Source organism: Dama dama, chromosome X (genome assembly GCF_033118175.1).
Source record: "Dama dama isolate Ldn47 chromosome X, ASM3311817v1, whole genome shotgun sequence".
Lineage (NCBI taxonomy): Eukaryota > Metazoa > Chordata > Mammalia > Artiodactyla > Cervidae > Dama > Dama dama.
Window position 1 is genome coordinate 39,576,513 of NC_083714.1, and position 20,625 is coordinate 39,597,137.

Sequence of the window (20,625 nt, forward strand, 5' to 3'; positions counted from 1 at the left end):
TCAGGGCAGGGTGGGGCAGTAAGGAGCTTGGAATGCAATCAGTGGGTAGTGAGTGGAGTACCAGCTCCTCCTTCAGGCCACCTGATACAGGGCGTGAGGGTGTGTGTGTGTGTGTGTGTGTGTGTGTGCGTGCCTCCACCTGAAACAGCTGCAGAGCATGTGATGTGCTGGGCGAGATTCAGGGACTGGGGAAAGGGGCAGCTGTAGAGGGCATCATGCAGCAACTGAGAGCGTTGGGTACTTTATTCCTAATGGAGGGCATTCCAGAAGGCACATGACAAGGACTGGCAGGGGGAGCAGCAGTGAGAGGAAAACTGGAGGGCGAGAGTCACACCAGACAGTGTTGAGAGAGAAGTATACTCTGAGGGGACCCAAGGGCTCCCCTGGCAGGGGTTGGCCTGCCTGACAGAGTTATTGCCCTCTCAAGACTCCTTCTGGAACTCTGCTATAAAGACGTTGCTAGGGAGGGGGCAGGGAAAGGACACTTAAGTTGCTGGGGCCGTGTAATCAGAGGTAGAGTCCGGAGCTTGGAGAATTTTGCTGACTGTAGTCAAGCGAGCAGTCTGTGACTTTTTTTTTTCCTTAAGTTCCAAACACTAAGAGAATGAAAAATGGTTTTGTGCTGGGGCAAAAAGAGCCATGGATTGGGTGGTTAGGCCTGAAGAAGCTGGGATGCTCATTTGCTAGGTCTCCTGGGGTGATAGAGATAGGTCTGGGGAGGGAGGCAGTGGGGACACTGGGAATGATTCTCACTTGGGTTTTTTGTCTCTACACAGCCCAGCCTTGTGTGTACAGGGCAGTATGGTTAGGCTGGAGGCAGGGGATAGGGACAGGCAGCCATGAAATTGGGAAGACAGGGGCAGACCCAGGTACAAAGAGGAGAGAATGGGTTCACAGTCACTGGCACAGACATCTGACCCAGTGGGGCCAGAACTCCAAGATAAGCACCATTCCAGCACTTTCTTATTTTTAAGCTTACCATCTTAATGAACTGGTTAATGGGAGTGAATCCACATCGGAGCAGCTGGGAGTTGCCTGGATGTTGTTTGTGTTAGCAAAGAGGTTATATGGCCATGAGATGAAAACGCTGGAGAGTCATGACTTCTAGGCAGCATGATAGGAATTGGATGGATAGCTAGTATCATCAACAGTATGAAAAAAATGAGAAAGAACATGTGTTGGTAGGGGTGAAATGAGCTCATTCAAAAACATTTCTAGGGGATTTCCCTGGTCGTCCAGTGGCTAAGACTCCACACTCCCAATGCAGGGGGCCTGGGTTCAATCCCTGGTCAGGGAACTAGATCCCACTTGCCACAAGTAAGACCCAGCACAGCTAAATAAATAAACAATTTTTTAAAAGCATTCTTAATTTTGGCAATTGGTAGGAGTCTCACGAGCATATGCTCACGATCCAACAGGTAGAGGCCTGAAGGGAGAGTGGCAGGTCAGGTCTTGGAACTGGAGTTCATTCATGCAGAAGTAGAAATGAAACATCTAGAGAAAGTCTAGAGAGAACAAAAAGCCCACAAAGACTAATGAGTGATCTGAGAGGAAGGGAGAAAATAGAATCCACTGTTCTCAGAGTGGTGAGAACTGTGAAAATTCTGGTGCGCAAGGTTGAGAGGCTGAGAACAGGGAAAATACTCTTTGAAGAAGAGAGATGAGATATGGTGTTAAAGGTGGCTTCTGAGCTGGGGAAATCTCCTTTAAGATGGCAGAGGAAAGGAGCAAGAGGAAAATGAGAAACCCATCACAGCACAAAAGATTTCTTCCTGGGGAGGGAGGAGACTAGAGCACAGAGAAATTTGAGCACAAACCGACTGAATCTTTGCGAGATTGAGGAGTTTATCTGTAAGAGATGACTTACATCAGGTGTTTACGTGTAAAGAAAACCGAGCATAAAGACGCACGCAGAATCCTTGCCTTTGAGTCAATTATTTATGAACTATTACAGTGCTATTTTTTCCCCCTTTGAGGACACAACAAGGAGAATCCAATTTAAATTAAAGATGGAGATTTAGGCCCTTCCCAAGAGGACAACTTCTTATCCTGTTAAGAGACACTGGGGGACAATGTGGAGATGGGTTATGAAAGATCCATTCCTCTTGAGACCTTTAAGAATAGGATCAAACTAGACTGAGCGCAATCTGCCACTGCTTTGATTACGCTGAACCCAGGTTTCTTTTCCAGAAGGCGGTGGACTAGATTCGACGGCCTTTCATTCCCTGGCAGCGGAGCCTGGGGGGAAGCTGATGTGGCGGGGAACAGAAGGCCAAAGTCATAGGGCCCAGCGAGCTGGGAGTGGCGCGTCCGCTTTAAGAGCGGCGGCGGCGGCGCGCGCTCCGACGGCTTCCCTGGGGCCCCGCCCCTTTCCCGTGAGCCCTCGGGGAGTGGTCCGACCGCGGGCGGCTGCGGGTGAGGATCGGGGCGGGCGGTGGGGGGAGTCATGGCTCGACGCGGCTGGCTGCGGGCGCCCCTCCGCCGCGGCGTCGACGGCGGCAGCCCCCAGGCCCGCCGGCTCACGCGGCCGCTCTGGTTACTTCTCGCAGTGGGCGTCTTTGGCTGGGCCGGGGCTTCGGACGGCGCTGGCGGAGAAGCGAGAGCCATGGACGAGGAAATCGTATCAGAGAAGCAAGCTGAGGAGAGCCACCGGCAGGACAGCGCCAACCTGCTCATCTTCATCCTGCTGCTCACGCTTACCATTCTCACGATCTGGCTCTTCAAGCACCGCCGGGCCCGCTTCCTACACGAAACCGGCCTGGCTATGATTTATGGCAAGTGTCTCAACCCCGTGTCTGCCCCGGGCGCTCCCCCTTTCTCTGTCCGCCGGCTGCCTCACCTCCTCTCCTGGCTCTGCTCGGCCTACGTACGGCTCCCCTTCCCATTGCTTCCATTTTCCGCCTCGCCTTTCTCCCGGATCTCCGGTTCTCTCCGTCGCCCCCCCCTTTTTTTTCCTGCTTCACCCCTCGTTTCTCTGCCTCACCCCATTTTCTCCTAAGCCTCGTCCCCCGTTTTCCCGGCCTCGTGCCCCTCCTTCCCTCTGCCAGTCCACACCATTTTGCCTCCGACCCCACCTCCTTTTTCTTCCGCACCCCTCCTCTCCGCCTCTGCCTACCGAGCTCGGGACCCAGGACTGAGGATGGAAAGGGAGTGGGTGCGGTGCTCGGATTGGGTTGAGGACTGGGGGAGGGGAGGCCAGCCCAGCTATCCGTTTCTCTGGGATGTCAGTTCGTTTAAGGTCCGTTGAAGCTGCAGCAGGATCTCTGCTGCTCAGCATCTGACGTTCTCTTGGAGCCAGAGTCCACCTTTCCCCATCACCCAGCTCTTGCTACGCCCTGTCTTTTGGAGGCTGAGAATGAAAAGCTAACTCCCGTGTAGCCCAAGTAAAAACCTGAACAAGAAAGAAGCCGAAGGCGGCTTAGGGCAATTTTGATGACATCCTGATATATTGTACTAGGCTTGTGATATCTGATATGAATACGTATGGTTGACTCTTCTAATTCAGGCCGTGCCGAGGTAAGGACAAGAGATAAAGATCTTCCAGCAGCGTGTTGTACTATAGGTTGGTCAGAACAGTTCTGCCAAACAGTAATTAAGAACACCACGCGTATGCAGTGCGATGGGTGACTTGCTGGTGGCATAAGGTTATTGACAGATTGTTGAGTAAATGGCTTCAGTTCTTGTGTCTTAGTGTGCTTTCGTTTTGAGATTTCTTATTTATCTTTATTTTTTGATCATAAGGGGAGAAGGGCAAATCAAACCACAGACTCAGCGGCATTTTGGCCTCTGCTGGGGCCTCATGAGAGGAAAAGATGCATATTGCTGTCTTAATCTAGGATGACCAGGAGGGCGTATATGGCTGGAGAGATGAGGGCAGATAAACAGTCCTTTCTGTGCAGTTCATGAGTGAAGATTATCTTCATTTGAAACAGGCTTAAACTGATGAGCTTTCAGCTTTGTGTCTCAGACTTGCAGAGAGGTGGGAGAAGCCTTGGCATAAAAAGACATTTCTCCACGCACCCCCACCCCCATCCCTTTCCAGTAAATACAGACTTTCTGGAATGTGCAGCTCAAGGGTAGCAGAGCAAGGAAAGGTAGCTGTGTGTATCAGGAAAATGCAGGAACTCAGACTTATTTTTCATTTGTAAGGTAATAAAATTCTAAGCCTGTGTGCAAAATATCTCTGCTTCCTAAGATTCTTAGATTTTAGGCATATTGGGTGGTTTTCATATTTCATGTTTTTGTATTCTATTTGCAACACTCCTTAAGCTGAGTTAGTCAGATAAATTGTATATCTCTGTTTTATTTCTATGTATAACAGTGTGTGATTTATTTACTATCCTCAACAAACATTTGCTACTCAGCTTACTACGTTATGCATAGGAAATACAAAGAAATATATGATCCCTACCTTAAAAGAACTTACCCTTCTTGGGTAGACAAGTCATATAAAGAAAATAAAGGATCTTAAATTCCATTAAATGCCAAATGAGTATTATGGTGTTAAAATAAGGAGCTGATCACTGTAACCTCTTTCCTATAGAAAGAGTATCATAAAGTGGTTCAAGATGGTAAGATCACAGGTCTGCAAATTGTTTCTGTAAGGGGCCACAGAGTAAATATTGTCAGCTTTGTGGATCACATCAATTTCTGTGTTGTGAAAATGTTTGTTTTGTTCTTTTTCTTTTTGTAAACCTTTAAAAATTTAAAAGCCGTTCTTAGCTCTTGTACCATGCAAAAACAGACCATCACCGTGATTTCCAGCCCATGTTTTAACGTCAGACCTGGGTTCCTATCTCACTGTGCCAATAGCTCTGTGATCTTGGGCAAGTTCACCTTCTTACACTGTCATCTATAAATTAGGAACAATGATAGTAGCATTATTGTGAGGAAGAAATGTTTTTAGCTCAGTATCTGACCCCTAAGTAAATGCTCATTAAATGAGAGTTTCAGTTGCATTATTATTGCTGTTATAACTGCATTTTCGCAGGTTAAGCTCAGAATGATTCTTTTAATTGACTCAGTTTTGTAAGTTAAGAGACAGACATAGTATTTTTTACAAAAGTCAAATAGGGACTTAGAATTGCCCTGACAATATTTGTTCTTTGGTAGCTGATATCATTAACCTCCTCTAATTCTTGGGCTAAAGGAGAATAGTGGGATTACTGATTTCCTTCCCTGATGTTTCTAAGTTAATGAAAAGTGATGGAGTGCCTTAGTGCTGGTGTTTTGTGAAGGAAAAACAAGGGTGTCTCTTGTGGAATATAAAGCAAAAGTGATTTACCTGGGTGTCAAATCGGGTTGATTTGCCATGACTTGGCATTCTTTAGCCTGTCCCATTTTCTCAATATGGGCGATCAGGGGCTGTAGATGAACAGCCTCTGACCAAAACCCAAATCCAGTTTGAGAATAGGTGGGGCTCAGTCAAAGTACTTTCAGTGCCATGAAAATTAGGACATTTTCTAGTCATAACTACCATCTGCCATTTATCTTTTCTTACAACTCTTGTACCATTATAGCTATTATGTTAATATAGTACTTTAAGACCTTTATTTTTTAGCTTTACTTCCAGATGAGAAGACTTCTTACTCTGGGAATGTCCAGATCACCACGATTCAGTCCACTGATGATTTAGCTACCTAAATCCTGGAAAAATGCTACATTAAAATAAGCCTCTCCTTTATCTTTTTGAGAAGCAAAGGTAAAAAAAGAAAGCGAGATTAAATTGCCAACGTGGTCACTTTCTAGATTGTAATATAATATAGCCTAGTTACAAACACAATGTTGAAGCACCCAAGTGTTCTGTTCATTGGGCTAGTTTGCTTAAGAAGCTTCAAAGTGAGTCACCGTTAGTGAGTCTGAAAACTGCAGTGTGCTTTTAGATGGTATAAAAAGCAAAAAGCAAGGAAGCAGTACTTATTATGCCTTAAACTACAGCATCCAGAGTCCTAAGTTTAACTAATATGATTCATCAATAACTATTTATTATCTTTGATGTGATGTGAGACATGATGAGAAATACAAATGAGTCATCATCCCTGCCCACAAAGCACTTACAATCTAGTGACTGAAAAGGAAGTGTTTACTGAGCATTATAATGTTAGACACTGCTAGATGGTCTCCAGATATCTCATTTAAACCTCATAACGACCCTGTAAGATGGATACTATTATCTTTCCCATTTTACAGATGAGGAAATTGGGGCACAGGGAGGTTCAGTGACCTGCCTGAAGTCACATAACTTGTAAGTATTAAGTTCAGTCAGTCAGCCTCAGAGCCCCATTCTCTTAGCCCCTTAAACCATATTACCTCACGTCGAAGAGATAAAACTTATCTATGAAAACGAACTGTGTTAGTATTATCATCACTACCTATGAGGAAACTGAGGTTCAATGAGAGATTATCTACCCTAGAATCACAGATTAGAACTTGATGGAGCCAGAATTGATACTTCTATCTGCCCTCCAAACTGGTGCTTTTTCTCCTTCACTATGTTATATTAAATTTCATAAGATCAGATATGAAGGGAGTTAATACTTAAAGTTACAGGGGTTTTAAAGTGAGTTGTGAGGGAAACCTGTGAGAGAATGGAGACATAACCACCAGAGAACAAGTTAGTAACATGAGAGCCAGGAGGTGATAAGAAAATTATAGAGACTTTGGAAATAGAAAATGCAGATTTTAATTCTCGTTTTGTCAATGCCAAATAATGTTGGGAAAGTCATTTATCCCCATTTTATAGATGAGAAAATAATGACTGAGATTCGTAATAGTTGGATTAGCTTTTAAGACAGAATCTAACATCATTCTTCAAGAAGCAGATAAATGTTATATACGTATACACATACACATATACAAATATGCATATATTTTTAATCTGTTAGAAATCTTTATCAATTTTGACCATACTTAATACCCCAGTGATGTTCCTTCCATATTTTTGACTATCAGAGGCTTCTAGTATGATAAGCTGGAAGGATGTGCTGAAATCCATTAAAAAATCAGTTTCCACTATGGAACTCATACAGTGGTTGGGCCTTGGGTCCAGAGGGCCTGAGTCCTCAGTCCTTGGGAGGGTCTCCAGCACAAGAGGGTCAGGGATGTGTAGGAGGGGAGGGACTTGTCTCTTGTGAAAGATATCTCTTTGTGGTTGTATACTTTGTTGCCTGACAATGGTAATTTTAAATGTCATGATATCAATATTTTTTGTGCCTCTGTGTAGGAAGCGAGAATTTTCTGCCTTATCCCCTTAACAAAGCACTCCTTTTGTGTACTTTCTCTTTACTGAGAATTGCCTTAACTCCATGATTAGGATTTGACCTTTCACAGAGCCCAAGTTAACTTGATCTGTTAACTTTATTCAAAGAAATTCTAATTTTTCAGCTGTCTGATGCTGTAAAAAGAAGATCTGATTTTTTTTTTTTTTTTTTTTTGCAGCCTAAGTAATTATTCTCCTTGCTGGTGTTTTAACTGCCAGGGTATAAGATTTGTCCAAATGCTGAGCCCTCCTTAGGACACACAGTGACATTTCAGCATTGGGTTGGGATGCAGTAGAACCTGTGGGTACTCTTCCTTACACAGTTAGGCTTGAGGATAAGGAAAGAATTTATGCTGATATTATTGCTGCTTGTAATGGCTTAACTGTGATTTTTGCACATTAATGTAAGGGGACAACTTAGTACTACTGAGCCTCTTAATTAGGAGGTCTTGTGAGATAGTAGAAAAAAGAGCTATTTCTATATCATATAGACAGGATGACTGTGGAATGATAACCTTTTCTCTCCCAGGTTATGTTTATCAAACACAGTTGATATCCAGCCATCACTTTTTAATTTTGTGTTTTGGAGGTGAGATATTTTCAAAGTGTATCTTTTCCTGGTAGCTTAGTGGTAAAGAATCTGCCTTCCAGTGCAGGAGACATGGGTTTGATCCCTGGGTTGGAAGATCCCCTGGAGAAGAAAATGGCAACCCACTCCAGTATTCTTGCCTGGGAAATACCATGGACAGAGGAGCCTGGTGGACTACAGTCTATGGGATCACAAAACAGTGATGGACACAACTTAGTGACTAAACAAGATCAAATCTTTCATTTATTATTTATTAAATTTTAAATAAATTTATACCTCTTTACCCATTTCTCCCATCCCTTTCCACCTGCCTCTGGCAACCACCAGAGCTTGTATCTATTGAGCTTGTTTTTTGTTTTATTCTTTTTAAGATTCCACATAAAAGAGAATACAATGTTTGTCTTTCTCTGTCCAACTTATTTCACTTAGCATAATACCCTCAATGTCCATCACATTGTTTCAAATATCTGAAACTTTGTTAAAATGTTTTTTAGAGTCAATTGCATTGTATTGGTTACCAGTTACTCATTGCTGCTCATTTGAAAAAAGTTACATGTGGCTGTAAGTTGACAAGAAGTATCCTTCATCTCTGCTGCTTCCTCCATTCCTAGCCAGCTACTGCTCTGACACTCCCCATTTCTGCTTTATCACTTCCCACTCTGGCCTAGCTTCTGCCTCCACTACTTCACTGAAATTGCTCTTACCAAGGTCACCTGTGGCCTCCTTGTTGCCAAACCCAATTGATACTTCTTAATGCTTGTCTTCCTTGACTTTGCTGCAGCATTTACTAGTTTTCATCACTTCCTCCTCTGTTCTTCCTATGTCTGTGGCTTTTCTTTCTTAGACGACTCCATCATCTTCTCCTCCTCTACCAGCCCCTTAATTTTGGCATAAAACTCTGGGCATATATCCATAGTCCTCTTCTCCCTTTGTTTGCTCCCTAGGTAATCCCTTCTGCACTTGACTTCAGCCATCTTATGACTGCCAAGTGTATATCGCCAGTCCAGACCCTCCCCCTTCCTTGTGGTCCAGATCCCACATACTCAACTGTGCATGTACAGGTACATCAAACTCAACATGTCCAAAACGAAGCTGCACATTTCCCCTAGAAATCTGTCCCCTGCCTCACTCACTGGCCCAGCTTATCCGCCTAGTTGCCAAGTCACTTTAGGTTCCTCTTAGTTTTTCATCTCCCTTGCTCCCAGTCTTCTCAGTCACCAAATTCTTCTATAAGATAATACTTTCTAAAAAATCCCCCTCTCTCCCTATCTCTGCTGTCTTAGATTAGGCCCTGCATTCTTAGTGCCTGAATAACCTCAGTGGCCTTCTTATCTGACCTTCCCGAGCCTCTGTAGTCTAGGCCAGTCATGCTAAAATAGAAATCTGATGTCAAGCCCCTGCTTATAGGCTTTCTATGGCTTCATTTTGCTTTCAGGATAAAGTCTAAACTCCCTTCCCCTACATGCAAGGTCTTTCGTGATTCAGCTCCTGCCAGTCTTTGACACCTCAACTCTTGGCACTTGATATCCCAGCCATCCTGAACTATTTATGATTCCCTGAATGAGCTATGTTTTCTCACTCTTCTTGACTGGATATGTACTGCTAGTCCTCCTACCTGGGAAACCATTTTCTCTTACTTTGTTACCTGCTTAGATGACACCTCTGGAAAGACTTGCCTAATGTCCCACTCCCTCAGGGTTGCTTAGGTGCATCTTTTCTGTTTTTATAATACCTCATATACATATATATCATGTTATAATTGTTTATTCAGTCTGTTTTTGCCAAGTGGACTGAGAGCTACTTGAAGGAGGGACCTCATTTTCATTTGTGAACCCTGTGGGCCTACTTAGCATAATAGTCCATTCACATATATTAAAAGAAAGACTGACCAGTTAGAGTGGAAGGAGACAGGAAGGTAAAATGCCATTAAAGCAGAGTTAAGGAAAGTTCCAGATGTTTGAGTTCAATTTGCAGTTGAGGTATATCTATACACTGAAGCGTCATTTGACCATAAAAAGAAATGAAGCACTGATACATGTTACAACATGGATAAATCCTGAAAACATTATGCTAAGGAAAAGAAGCCAGACATAAAAGGTCACATATTGTAGGAGTCCATTTATATGAAATATCCAGAATAGGCAGATTTATCTAGAGAAAAAGTAGATTAGTGGCTGTCAGGGGATGGCAGTTGGGGTGGGGGAAATGCAGAGTGACTGCTAATAGGTCTAGGGTTTCTTTTTGGAGCAATGCAAATGTTTTGGAATTGGAAAGTAGTTATCAGTATACAACTTTGTGAATAAACTAGAAGCCACTGAATTACACGGTTTAAAAGGATAAACTTTGTGGTACTTGAGTTATATCACAATAAAGTCATTTTTAAACATTTTTGATCAATCTAGGTTTATAGTACCTAGAACATTGTGCATAATTGAATATCAGTATGATGATCCAGGTAAAATTCTAATAATATGTTGATATCATAGTGTCAAAGTCAAGGCTTCTGTTCCATGTTTTCATTTTGAAACATATTTTAAAATTAAAGTCTGAACTTTTAGTATTAGAAGAACTCAATCTACAAACATTGACTTTCCAGTTTGTAAAAATTGTATTATTTGGCCAGCCATGTGCTTTAGGAATAACTTAAGAAAATAACAAGAAGTTAGGACTTCTGAATTGGTATTAATAGATGGAGGTGGTAAACACATTTCTAACATGATTACACTGTCAGGTTGGGACGCCTTGGAGCATGTACTGTGTACAGATGATCTGAAGGTATTTCCTCATTTTGTTACTTTCCTAATCACTTATTTATATCTTGATCTAGGAATGCAATATGCATTGTTACCCCAGGGGATATTTTCCCCTCCTGTCACTGGAGTTATACTGGGCACTTAGATTTGTGAATTTAGTAGCACTTTAAAATGTAACTGCATTTGGTCTAAAAATGAATTTTGAGCTACAGGAAACTATCATAAGAGATTTTCTGTTTTAATCCAGAGGTATGTGTGGGGTACACAAGAAGTAGTCTCTGTGTGAAAGAAGAGCTTATATTATTCTTTTATTATTTCCAGGTCTTTTGGTGGGCCTTGTGCTTCGATATGGCATTCATGTTCCAAGCGATGTGAATAACGTGACCCTGAGCTGTGAAGTGCAGTCAAGCCCAACTACCTTATTGGTAAATGTTAGTGGAAAATTTTATGAGTATACGCTGAAAGGAGAGATTAGTTCACATGAACTCAATAATGTTCAAGATAATGAAATGCTTAGAAAGGTAAGTTCTTCATTAAAGAGAAACTTTGGATTTTTTTAAAAAGTATATAATAGTAGCAAAGTGATTCAGGAGAAAAATAATGAATTTTTAATGATATTTAAAATAATCAGTATTTTCAAATGCAGTAAAACCTCAATTAATGAATGTAATGCAGTGCTAAGGAAATTGTCGTGTCTACAGTTTGATTTTCTGATTGAAGCTAAGTACTGTAACTGTTTTTGTTTCCCTCTGTAATGTTTACAGTTGTAATAAGTGGTAACTGCTATTGAGTTAAGCAGAATTGATAAATGTTTCTTTCAATTTGCTTATGGCCCTTGCAGTTTTATAGTACTTTAGCACATAGCATTTATTTGATAATACCTAAAATATTCCATGAATATTTTTTTGAATTCTTTCTTGCCTTGATTGTGTTGTAGCGTGCTTAGTCACTCAGTCCCATCTGACTCTTTGCAACCAGTAGTAACCTGCCAGGCTCCTCTGTCCCTGGGATTTTTCAGGCAAAAATACTGGAGTGGGTTGCCATTTCCTCTTCCAGGGATCTTCCCGACTCAGGGATTGAACCTGTGTCTCCTGTGTCTCCTGCATTGCAGGCGGATTCTTTACCCACTGAGCCGTGAGGGAAGCCCTTGTGTTGTATACTGAGCACAATTTAATCTTTCTTTGATTCGTAAGGGCCTCAACCTGAGTATCAGATACTATACCATGGTGTGCATGAAACTTGATGTAGGTTGGGTTTCAGTCTTACTGGCTCCCAGACATTCCTGGAGCTGCTTTCTCCTGACCCATCCATAGTTCCCATCCTGACGGGTCTCAGGGCCTCATGTCTCTGTTTTCATCCACCCTTGACCATCTGCCTCCACGTCTGCTTTCTACATTGGCAGGACTTGGCTTATACAGCTACTTGGTTGTGTTTTTGACCATCTTTAATGCTTTTCAAACTTTCACGCAAACCTAAATTTTACTTTGCAGCTAGAGTTTTTTTCTAGCTGTGGAAAATTCTAGTTCCTTCAAAACTCTAGGAAATGAAATTTTAGCATGGCTATGTGTGTAGCTGCTCTGTGTTCATGCCCAGTCCTACTGCAGCCTTATGAACAGAAGGGGACATCTGTTTTATTATAGGGAGTAGATATTAAAAGGAATGGGCTGTCAGGACTAGAAATCTGATTTGTACAGAAACTTTTTGTATTATGTTATATACCTTTAGAGATGTTACCTATGCAAGAAGTCTGTTTCCTCTTGCCAACAATAATTCTGTACTCCCACATTTTATGTTACCAGTTTGGGGCCTCTTTTATTTAAAGCAAAGACATGTTCATACTTTTTCTTATTTTGAAGATTTTTACTATCATTTTAACCTACTTTGCATAGGTAGGATGTAACTGATTGTTCCAATGCTATCTCCTTGTCATTTGGTTGAGAAGTGGAACACCAGCAATTCTGTATGAAATATTTTTCAGTTACCACAGTGGTAGTAGTCTTGCCTCTCACCAGTTTAACATTGAATCTTTTTTTCTTTTTGCTCATTTCACAATGTAATAAGAAATCTTCTGAGGGAATTCATCTAAAAGAACTCTTTATTTTAACAGGTTACTTTTGATCCAGAAGTATTTTTCAACATATTACTTCCTCCTATCATATTTTATGCAGGATATAGTCTGAAAAGAGTAAGTGCTTTTGTATTTCATATGCTTTAAACGGCCTTATACTCCATGGGCTTTATCATCGCTGGCACTCAGAAATAGGCAGTTCTTCCCTCACTTCTCCCTCTCCTTATCCTTTTGAGATGCTGAATTTAGTGCCTATACAAAAATTCTCTCTTAGTTATTTCGTTTAATGAATAATGCATTTAATATTAGCATAATACACTAGAATAGAAAACCTTTACTTTTAAAAATAATTGGTGAATATTCTAACACAGTAAAACTTTTTTTCTATCAGAGACATTTCTTTCGAAACCTTGGATCAATCCTAGCATACGCTTTTCTTGGAACCGCAATTTCTTGTTTTGTAATTGGGTGAGTACTTGAAGCTTAAAACACTTTTAGCCTTCAAATTGTAATTTTAAAATAATGCATATTTGACTTCTGCGGTATTGTATTCTTGAATGTGTCTAAGGACTTTTGCAGTAAAATATGTTCATATAGGTAATAAGTTCTTTGAATTTTCCTTAAGGCTAAGGCATTACCATATTTAAATGACATGCAGTATATTTGGGATTAGTCACAAAGTACTAATAGTAGACCCATCTTATTCTTACTGTATTCTAACTTCTTTCACAGTTGATGCTTTTTCTAAAGGAGACATATGTTTATTTAACAGATCAATAATGTATGGCTGTGTTACACTGATGAAAGTAACTGGACAACTTGCCGGAGATTTCTACTTTACAGATTGCCTGCTGTTTGGTGCCATCGTATCGGCAACTGATCCAGGTATGTTTTACATGAATGTGGAGCTTGAGTACTTAAGGTGTACAGTGTTTTTCCAACAACGCACATGCATGTATTTCTTGCTTTGAGGTGTAGAATTCAGGATTAGGTATTCCCATCTTGCTATACTTTCCAGTTGTGGAGGGAAAAAACAAAATTCATGGCTCCTTTTGGCTTAAACACACAATTTTTTTCCTCTTTATTATATGTTCTATTACTGGTCCACAATTTGATGCTTTTTAGATGAGGACCATAAAGCATTTCCTCCAAGAATTTTAGGTTGGTCTCTATCCCAGGTGACAGGGCATAGAAGACTAACTGTATTAGTTAAGAATGGGCAATGATGATACATTTCCTTTCAAGCTTCTAGAAAACAGATCCCTAAAAATCTGTTGACATTTAGCTAATCTGCATTTAAGAGTAAGAAAAATTGTTTTAAAATGACTGTTAGAAGGCCATTATACTAGAGCAAGTGTGATTTGGGGCCATTGGTGGGTCATAATATATATTAAAGAGCTCTTTTATAAAATTGGCTTTCTGATTATGAAGTAGTTTTGATATTATCATGACTTGACAGTGAATTTTGTTGTATTGAGTTAGATGAGTTAGGCTATAGTTTTCCTAATGTAATATTGGTGATCTTCACAGCTACATTCAAATTAAGAATTTAGAGCATGTTTAGGCTGAAGGTATAGGGATAAGAGCAGAGACTGCATTTTTTGAACTAAGGACGCAAGTATTCTTTTACTAGATTTTGGATTCTTGGTAGAGGTTTGTTTTGTTTTACCCTTTGACCTTGTAAGTTAATAATCTTCTTTAATTATCATCCAGCATAATCAAAGTTTATCTCTGAATTCCTGTGTTAACTCTGATAACACAGGACATTATAGAAAGTAGGAAAATATGCTCTATACTCTGTAAGAAATGGTTTTAAAAGCTCAGAGGACATTTTAGAGAGGCATTTGTGTAGTCTGGCATTTTTAAAACTGAGAAGCAAATCACCTCCTTAAAGATAGTTGAGGCTGCCCCTTATTGTTTGTAGCTGTTCCCATTATCAGTATGAAGATGGGATGGTTTTTGCAAGAAACTAGTGGTCTCTTCTCCATGTTCTCTTACTGGAAGCAAAGTTCTCAACTTTTCAAAGTCTAGGAAAAATCTCAGTCAGTTGGACTGGCTACATTATTTAAAACTTCTGGTTTTGTTTTAGTGGGAGTATGGCCTGGATGGCTCAAGCAGAACTGTTTTGCTTATATAAAGCTGAATGGTTATATTTCTTCTGAGTTATATAGGTATTTACCCCTATAATAATTCTGTTATTTTGCAGTTGTTCACTTGATAGAAGGGGGAGCCATAGGTTCTTTTTAAAATTTTACAGCATTGTTCCTGCCCTCCTTTTTGCCTTCTCTTGGTTAGCTTTTGGTATCAGGATATTCCAGATGAAATGCTTTGCAGTGGACACTTTATCTTTTAAAGTACAAGCTTCCTGTTTTTTAGTTGGCATTTGAAGAGGTTCTCCCAACTCTGGTTGTAATAATCTTTCATGTCTGCTTGAGTTTATTTAGCAAGTGAGCTGTACGTGACTCAGCAATTAAAGTTACAATGCAACTTCAATCTCCTCTGATTTTCTAAGAATTCTCATGTAATGGTTTTCTAAGAGAAGGATTTTTTTTCCCTCTCAAGCTGAAATAGCCTGATGGTTGTCTTCTTGTTAAGTTAAATATAGCAGCTGTAATTCTGGTCATAAATTTTATGCCAACCGGAAACCAAACTCGTGTTTTCATTTCCACTGTCTTTGCTAAACTGGTATGCTTAAAATTTGAAAGTCAAATAGAAGTGAATTATAAAGCTCCAAGGAAAAAGTGAAGTTTGCAGCAGGAAATGCTTTTTGTAATAGTCTTCTTTATCAAAGATTAATGATCACCTGGTCTGTAAGAAATTCTGAATGTATTTTTTATGGGAAAGAAATGTACAAGGCAAGATTATTAGCATTTGCATAAAGAATGTAGGCCAACTCAGTCCTCCAAGGTTATTTTCGACTGTTAGAGAGAGGAAGGGGATATTACAGGTACACAGTTAGGGAAAAGAAAAATATTGACATAAAATTACTGAATCTTTAATATGGTATGAATGTTTATTAGGATTGAATTCTGAGATGAAGAAAGGAATTTCCAAATAACTAATATGACCATCTATGAAGGGAACTATGTTATATTTGTAATGTCTTAATATTCCTGTGACTCTTTCTACTTGCTAGTGACTGTTCTTGCCATATTCCACGAGCTTCAAGTTGATGTTGAACTCTATGCACTTCTTTTTGGTGAAAGTGTCCTCAATGATGCTGTTGCCATAGTGCTATCTTCGTAAGTGGTTTTTTTTTTTTCTTATTTTATTCTGTATGTTGAACATTAGGATTCTAAGAACCAGAAGTCACTTGTTGAGTAGAATACATTATGAATAGAAACATTTGAAAAACTGAAGCATTTTTCCCCCGTGAATAAATATATACTTATAGATTACATGGAAAATTCATAGAAACCAAAAAAAGAGGGGAATATATATATATGCATGGCTGATTCAGTTTGCTGTATGGCAGAAAATAAGACAACATTGTGAAGCAACTATATGCCAATAAAGGAAGGAAAAGTGACATGTATCCCTGACACCTAAAGAAAATTACTGCAAGCATTCTAGGACATTTTAAAAAATTCTTTTCTTCTATGCATAATATTTTTACATAGCTGTGATTGTAGTGTATATATCATTTTGCATTCTGTTTTAACATTATAACATGGACATTTGTTCTTCAAATTGAATTTTTTGGCAGAGCTATATATTCACATGGTTCAAAAATCAAAACTATATAGAAAGGTATACATTGAAAAGTCACTTTCTCACTCCTGTCCTCATCCACCTATCCCCTCAGTCCCTTATAGGTAATCATTTTGATTAGTTTCTTGTGTATCCTAGTGTTTCTTCAAATGCAAGCATGTATATGAATAAATATTCTTAATTTGCCTCATTTCTTATTTTAAAAGTAGCATGCTATATATGTTCTATACCTGACTTCCTCTCACATAACTACATTCCAGAGATCTTTCTGTATCAAAGCAATGAGTTTCTCATTCTTCATTTACAGGCACATAGTATTCTGTGTACAATACTATGAACTATACTATAGTTTATTTAATCAGTCTTCTATTGCTGGAAACATAAAGGGTTTACAATTCTTTGCTATCTCAAATAATGCTGCTGTGATTAACTTTGAACTTGCCTGTTTTATATGTACATTAGTATATTGGTTATTGGTAGAGTAAATTCTCAGAAGTGAGATTAGTGGATTAAAGGGTAAATACATTTGTAATTTTGTTACATTGCTAAATTGCCTGCCAATTAACTGTTTTGCATTTTAGCCACCAAATTATGAGAGTGCCTGGTTCCTCATAACTTCACCAACAGAGTATTTGTCAGACTTTGCTATTTTTGCCAATTTGATGATTAAGAAATACTTCATACTTTAATTCATATTTCTCTTATTTAACATAATCATTTCAGAAACTTAATTTTTTAAAGTGCTAAGTAGTATACTTTTTAAATTTATTTTTTAATTGAAGGATAATTGTTTTACAGAATTTTGGTAAAGAATCCGCCTGCAATGCGGGAGAGCTGGGTTCAATCCATGGGTTGGGAAGATTCCCTGGAGAAGGGAATGGCTACCCACTCTAGTATTTTGGCCTGGAGAATCGTCGCAAATAGTCGGACACTTTTTAAAGACAATGAAAATGAGCAATATTTAATATAAGTATAGAAATCACTATATATGCTACTAGAAGATATTTGCAGGTGAAAGAATGGATGTGAGCCTCTGAGGAACTGTGGCCTGTCCACTCACTCCTATTAAGCAAATATCTAACCCTATAGACAATTGCCTTTACTCTACACCAGAACTTTCTACAAGAGAGAGTAAAACTCCTTCACCTTTCCTCCTTACTTTTATTTCTCTCCTTAATTTCCACTTCACTAACCATAAAAGAGCAGTTAGTCACTGACTCTGGTTTACACAACTTGATTTCCCCCATTGTCTTAACTGCAAAGTGGAAAATTATCCTTTCTGAGATGTAACACTAATTCCTTAAATGTTGTGTATGAAGATGTGCAAAAGATCAGATCTTCATTTGTAAATGTAGTGCATATAAATTCTACCCCCTCTACCATATTTATTGCCAGAATTTTTTGTGATTGTGGTGGCTCAGATGGTAAAGCATCTGCCTGTGATGCAGGAGACCTGGGTTCAATCCCTGGGTTCAATCCCTGGGTTGGGAAGATCCCCTGGAGAAGGAAATGGCAAACCACTCTAGTATCCTTGCCTGGAAAATCCCATGGACAGAGGGGCCTGGTGGGCTGCAGTCCATGGGGTCGCAAAGAGTCGAGCATAAGTGAACGACTAACACTTTCACTTTCGTAGGAGGTTACTAACTGAAATGCTTGGCATTACGTTTTTCATCATCTTTCGTTTGCCTTTAAAAGTACATTAGATAGCTCAGCTGGTAAAGAATCCGCCTGCAATGCAGGAGACCCTGGTTCAATTCCTGGGTCGGGAAGATCCCCTGGAGAAGGGAACAGCTACCCACTGAAGTATTCTGGCCTGGAGAATTTCATGGATTGTATAGTCCATGGGGTCGCAAAGAGTCGGACACGACTGAGGGACTTTCACTAGATGTAAATAGTCTACTTTGTGTTGACCTTTGGTGATTTTCTAATGTGTATATTCTGTAGAAACAGCCTTGTGGAAAGAGGGGGACCCCTTCCTGAAGGACTTCTCTTTGGCAGTTAACAGGTTAAGATACCCATTCTTGAAATTTATGTTGGAAGTTGTTTTTGTTTGTTTTTTGACCTGTTAGATTGACAGTAACTTTTTTTTTGTTAATGTCAATACTTTAATCTGGTGAGGGTGGAGTGAAACTGATTCCCTCATTGCTGTATGAGGTAGAGCTATATGTACTGATATAGTGTTGTGTATACCTAGAGATGCTCTACGTTGAATAGTATTCCTCTGAATGGGTATACCATGATTACCCTAGAGACCTAGGTTCATACTAATTTAAAATATGTTTTGGGGGTCATTTACATTTTATAAAATGTAAGTATGAGTAAACAAACATGACAGACAAACTGTTTAGCTTTACTAGTTACCAGAGATATACATGTTATATCAGTGGCCATTTTTACCTGTTCAGTTAACAAGAACAAAATTGTTAATGAAAAATAGTTACTGCTGGTAATGGTCTACTATAGTCATTCTTAACTGGAGGCAGTTTTGCACCATCACCACCCCCCAACCAGGGAATATTTGGCAATGTCTAGGGACATACTGGTTATCAAGAATAGAAGGACGTTGCTGTTGGCATCTAGTGAGTAGAAGCCAAAGGTGCTGTTAAATAATCCTTCAATACACAAGAGAGCACCCACTACCTAACAAATAATTACCTGGCCCCAAATGTCAGTAATGCCAGGATTGAGAAACCCTGATATCATTTTAAAACTATATCACTTGTACATTGTTGTTGACATTGAAATTGGTATTACCTGCTCTTTTATATTTTATCTTTTGTCATTTATGATAATAAATAGATACATGTTTTTAACAAAAATTTAAAGTATTTGACTTAGTAGAAAATGCCTGAAATTTCAGTTCTCAGAAATAACCACTTATTAAGGTTTTCATCCAGATTTTTTCCATTAGGATATTAGAGTACATATAAATAATATTTATTTTTAAACAAAAAGGCATAGCACTATACATACTTTTCTGTAACTTCCTTCTTTCACTTGGACATTGTACTACATTAATACCTCCTTTATCCCATTGGATGGATACACTACTAATGTACCTCTGCATTTCCCCTGTTGATTAATATTTAGTGTTTTCTAATATTGTATTATTGTGAATAGCACTGCAGTGAATATATTTATATATAAATCTTTGTGAATCCTTGAGAGTATTTCTGTAGGGTATTTTTTGAAAGTAGAATTTCTAGGCCATTGGATATCATTACTAAAAAATTGAGAGATATAGTCATATTTCCCTCTTAAAATGTAATACAGATTTAGTTGACAGCTATTGCTCAACATGTAAAAGCAGCTATAGGTTTAGTTAATACCTTGTTTCTAGGAATGTAGAATGGGAAAACAGTCCAAAATTTGTAAAAAGCACAAATAATATTCTTTCACACTGTTCTTTATAGTAGCAAAAATATTAGAAGCTACTTTAAAATGTCCAATAGTGAGGAAATGGTTAAATAAATTATGTTATATCCATTTGGACCATTTTGATGTCTTAAAAAACCACAACTAGAGAGACTGTAGTCATTCTTATGTCATTGTCAGTTGAAGAAGCAGAATTCAGAACTGTATGTTCACTGTGATTACAACTAAACATGAACTAGCATGCATGTAACAAAAAGATTGAGGACATAAGGAGAAGGGGATGACAGAGGATTAGATGGTTGGATGGCATCATTGACTCAATGGACATGAGTTTGAGCAAACTCTGGGAGATCGTGAAGGACAGGGAAGCCTAGTGTGCTGCAGTCCATGGGGTCGCAAAGAGCTCAACACAACTGAGTGACTGAACAAAAACAAAAAGAGGGGGAAGAAATACAGAAGGAAAATAAGAAAATAAGTCAGGGTAGTGGAATGACGGGGAGATTTTCCCTTCTAAATTGTACATTGTATAACTCTCAGGATTTTTTTTTAAGTATTCATAAAAATGCTGCTGCCTCAAGTTAAAATGTTGACTGATGTAGAAAAGATGAATTCAGATTTCAATCCAGAGGCCAGCATTTGAAAAGGAAGAAGACAAACCTCTCATCTGTTCTCAGCCCACCATGCTTTTCCTGTACATTTTAGTGATTAAAGAATAAAATAATGATTAATGTGAATCTTGAATTCCCATGAACTACTCCAGGGAAAGCGATCTCAGAAGGCATTGCATTGATATTTTGTTCCTGTCAGCATTTTGGAAACTATGGCCAGAGAGAAAGAAGGTTGTTGTAGCAGTATTTCTTTTCTCCAACCA

At 39.3% G+C, this 20,625-nt stretch overlaps 1 protein-coding gene across 1 annotated transcript in view; it reads left to right on the top strand.

The window, feature by feature from the left end:
- Positions 1–2,446: 2,446 nt before the first annotated feature.
- Positions 2,447–20,625, top strand: part of SLC9A6 (solute carrier family 9 member A6) — a 54,169-nt gene continuing 35,990 nt past the window's right edge. Inside the window, 6 exon segments of the mRNA XM_061137323.1 lie at positions 2,447–2,774; positions 10,922–11,121; positions 12,708–12,785; positions 13,060–13,136; positions 13,441–13,553; positions 15,805–15,910. Of these exon segments, the coding sequence (XP_060993306.1) occupies positions 2,447–2,774; positions 10,922–11,121; positions 12,708–12,785; positions 13,060–13,136; positions 13,441–13,553; positions 15,805–15,910 (902 nt within the window).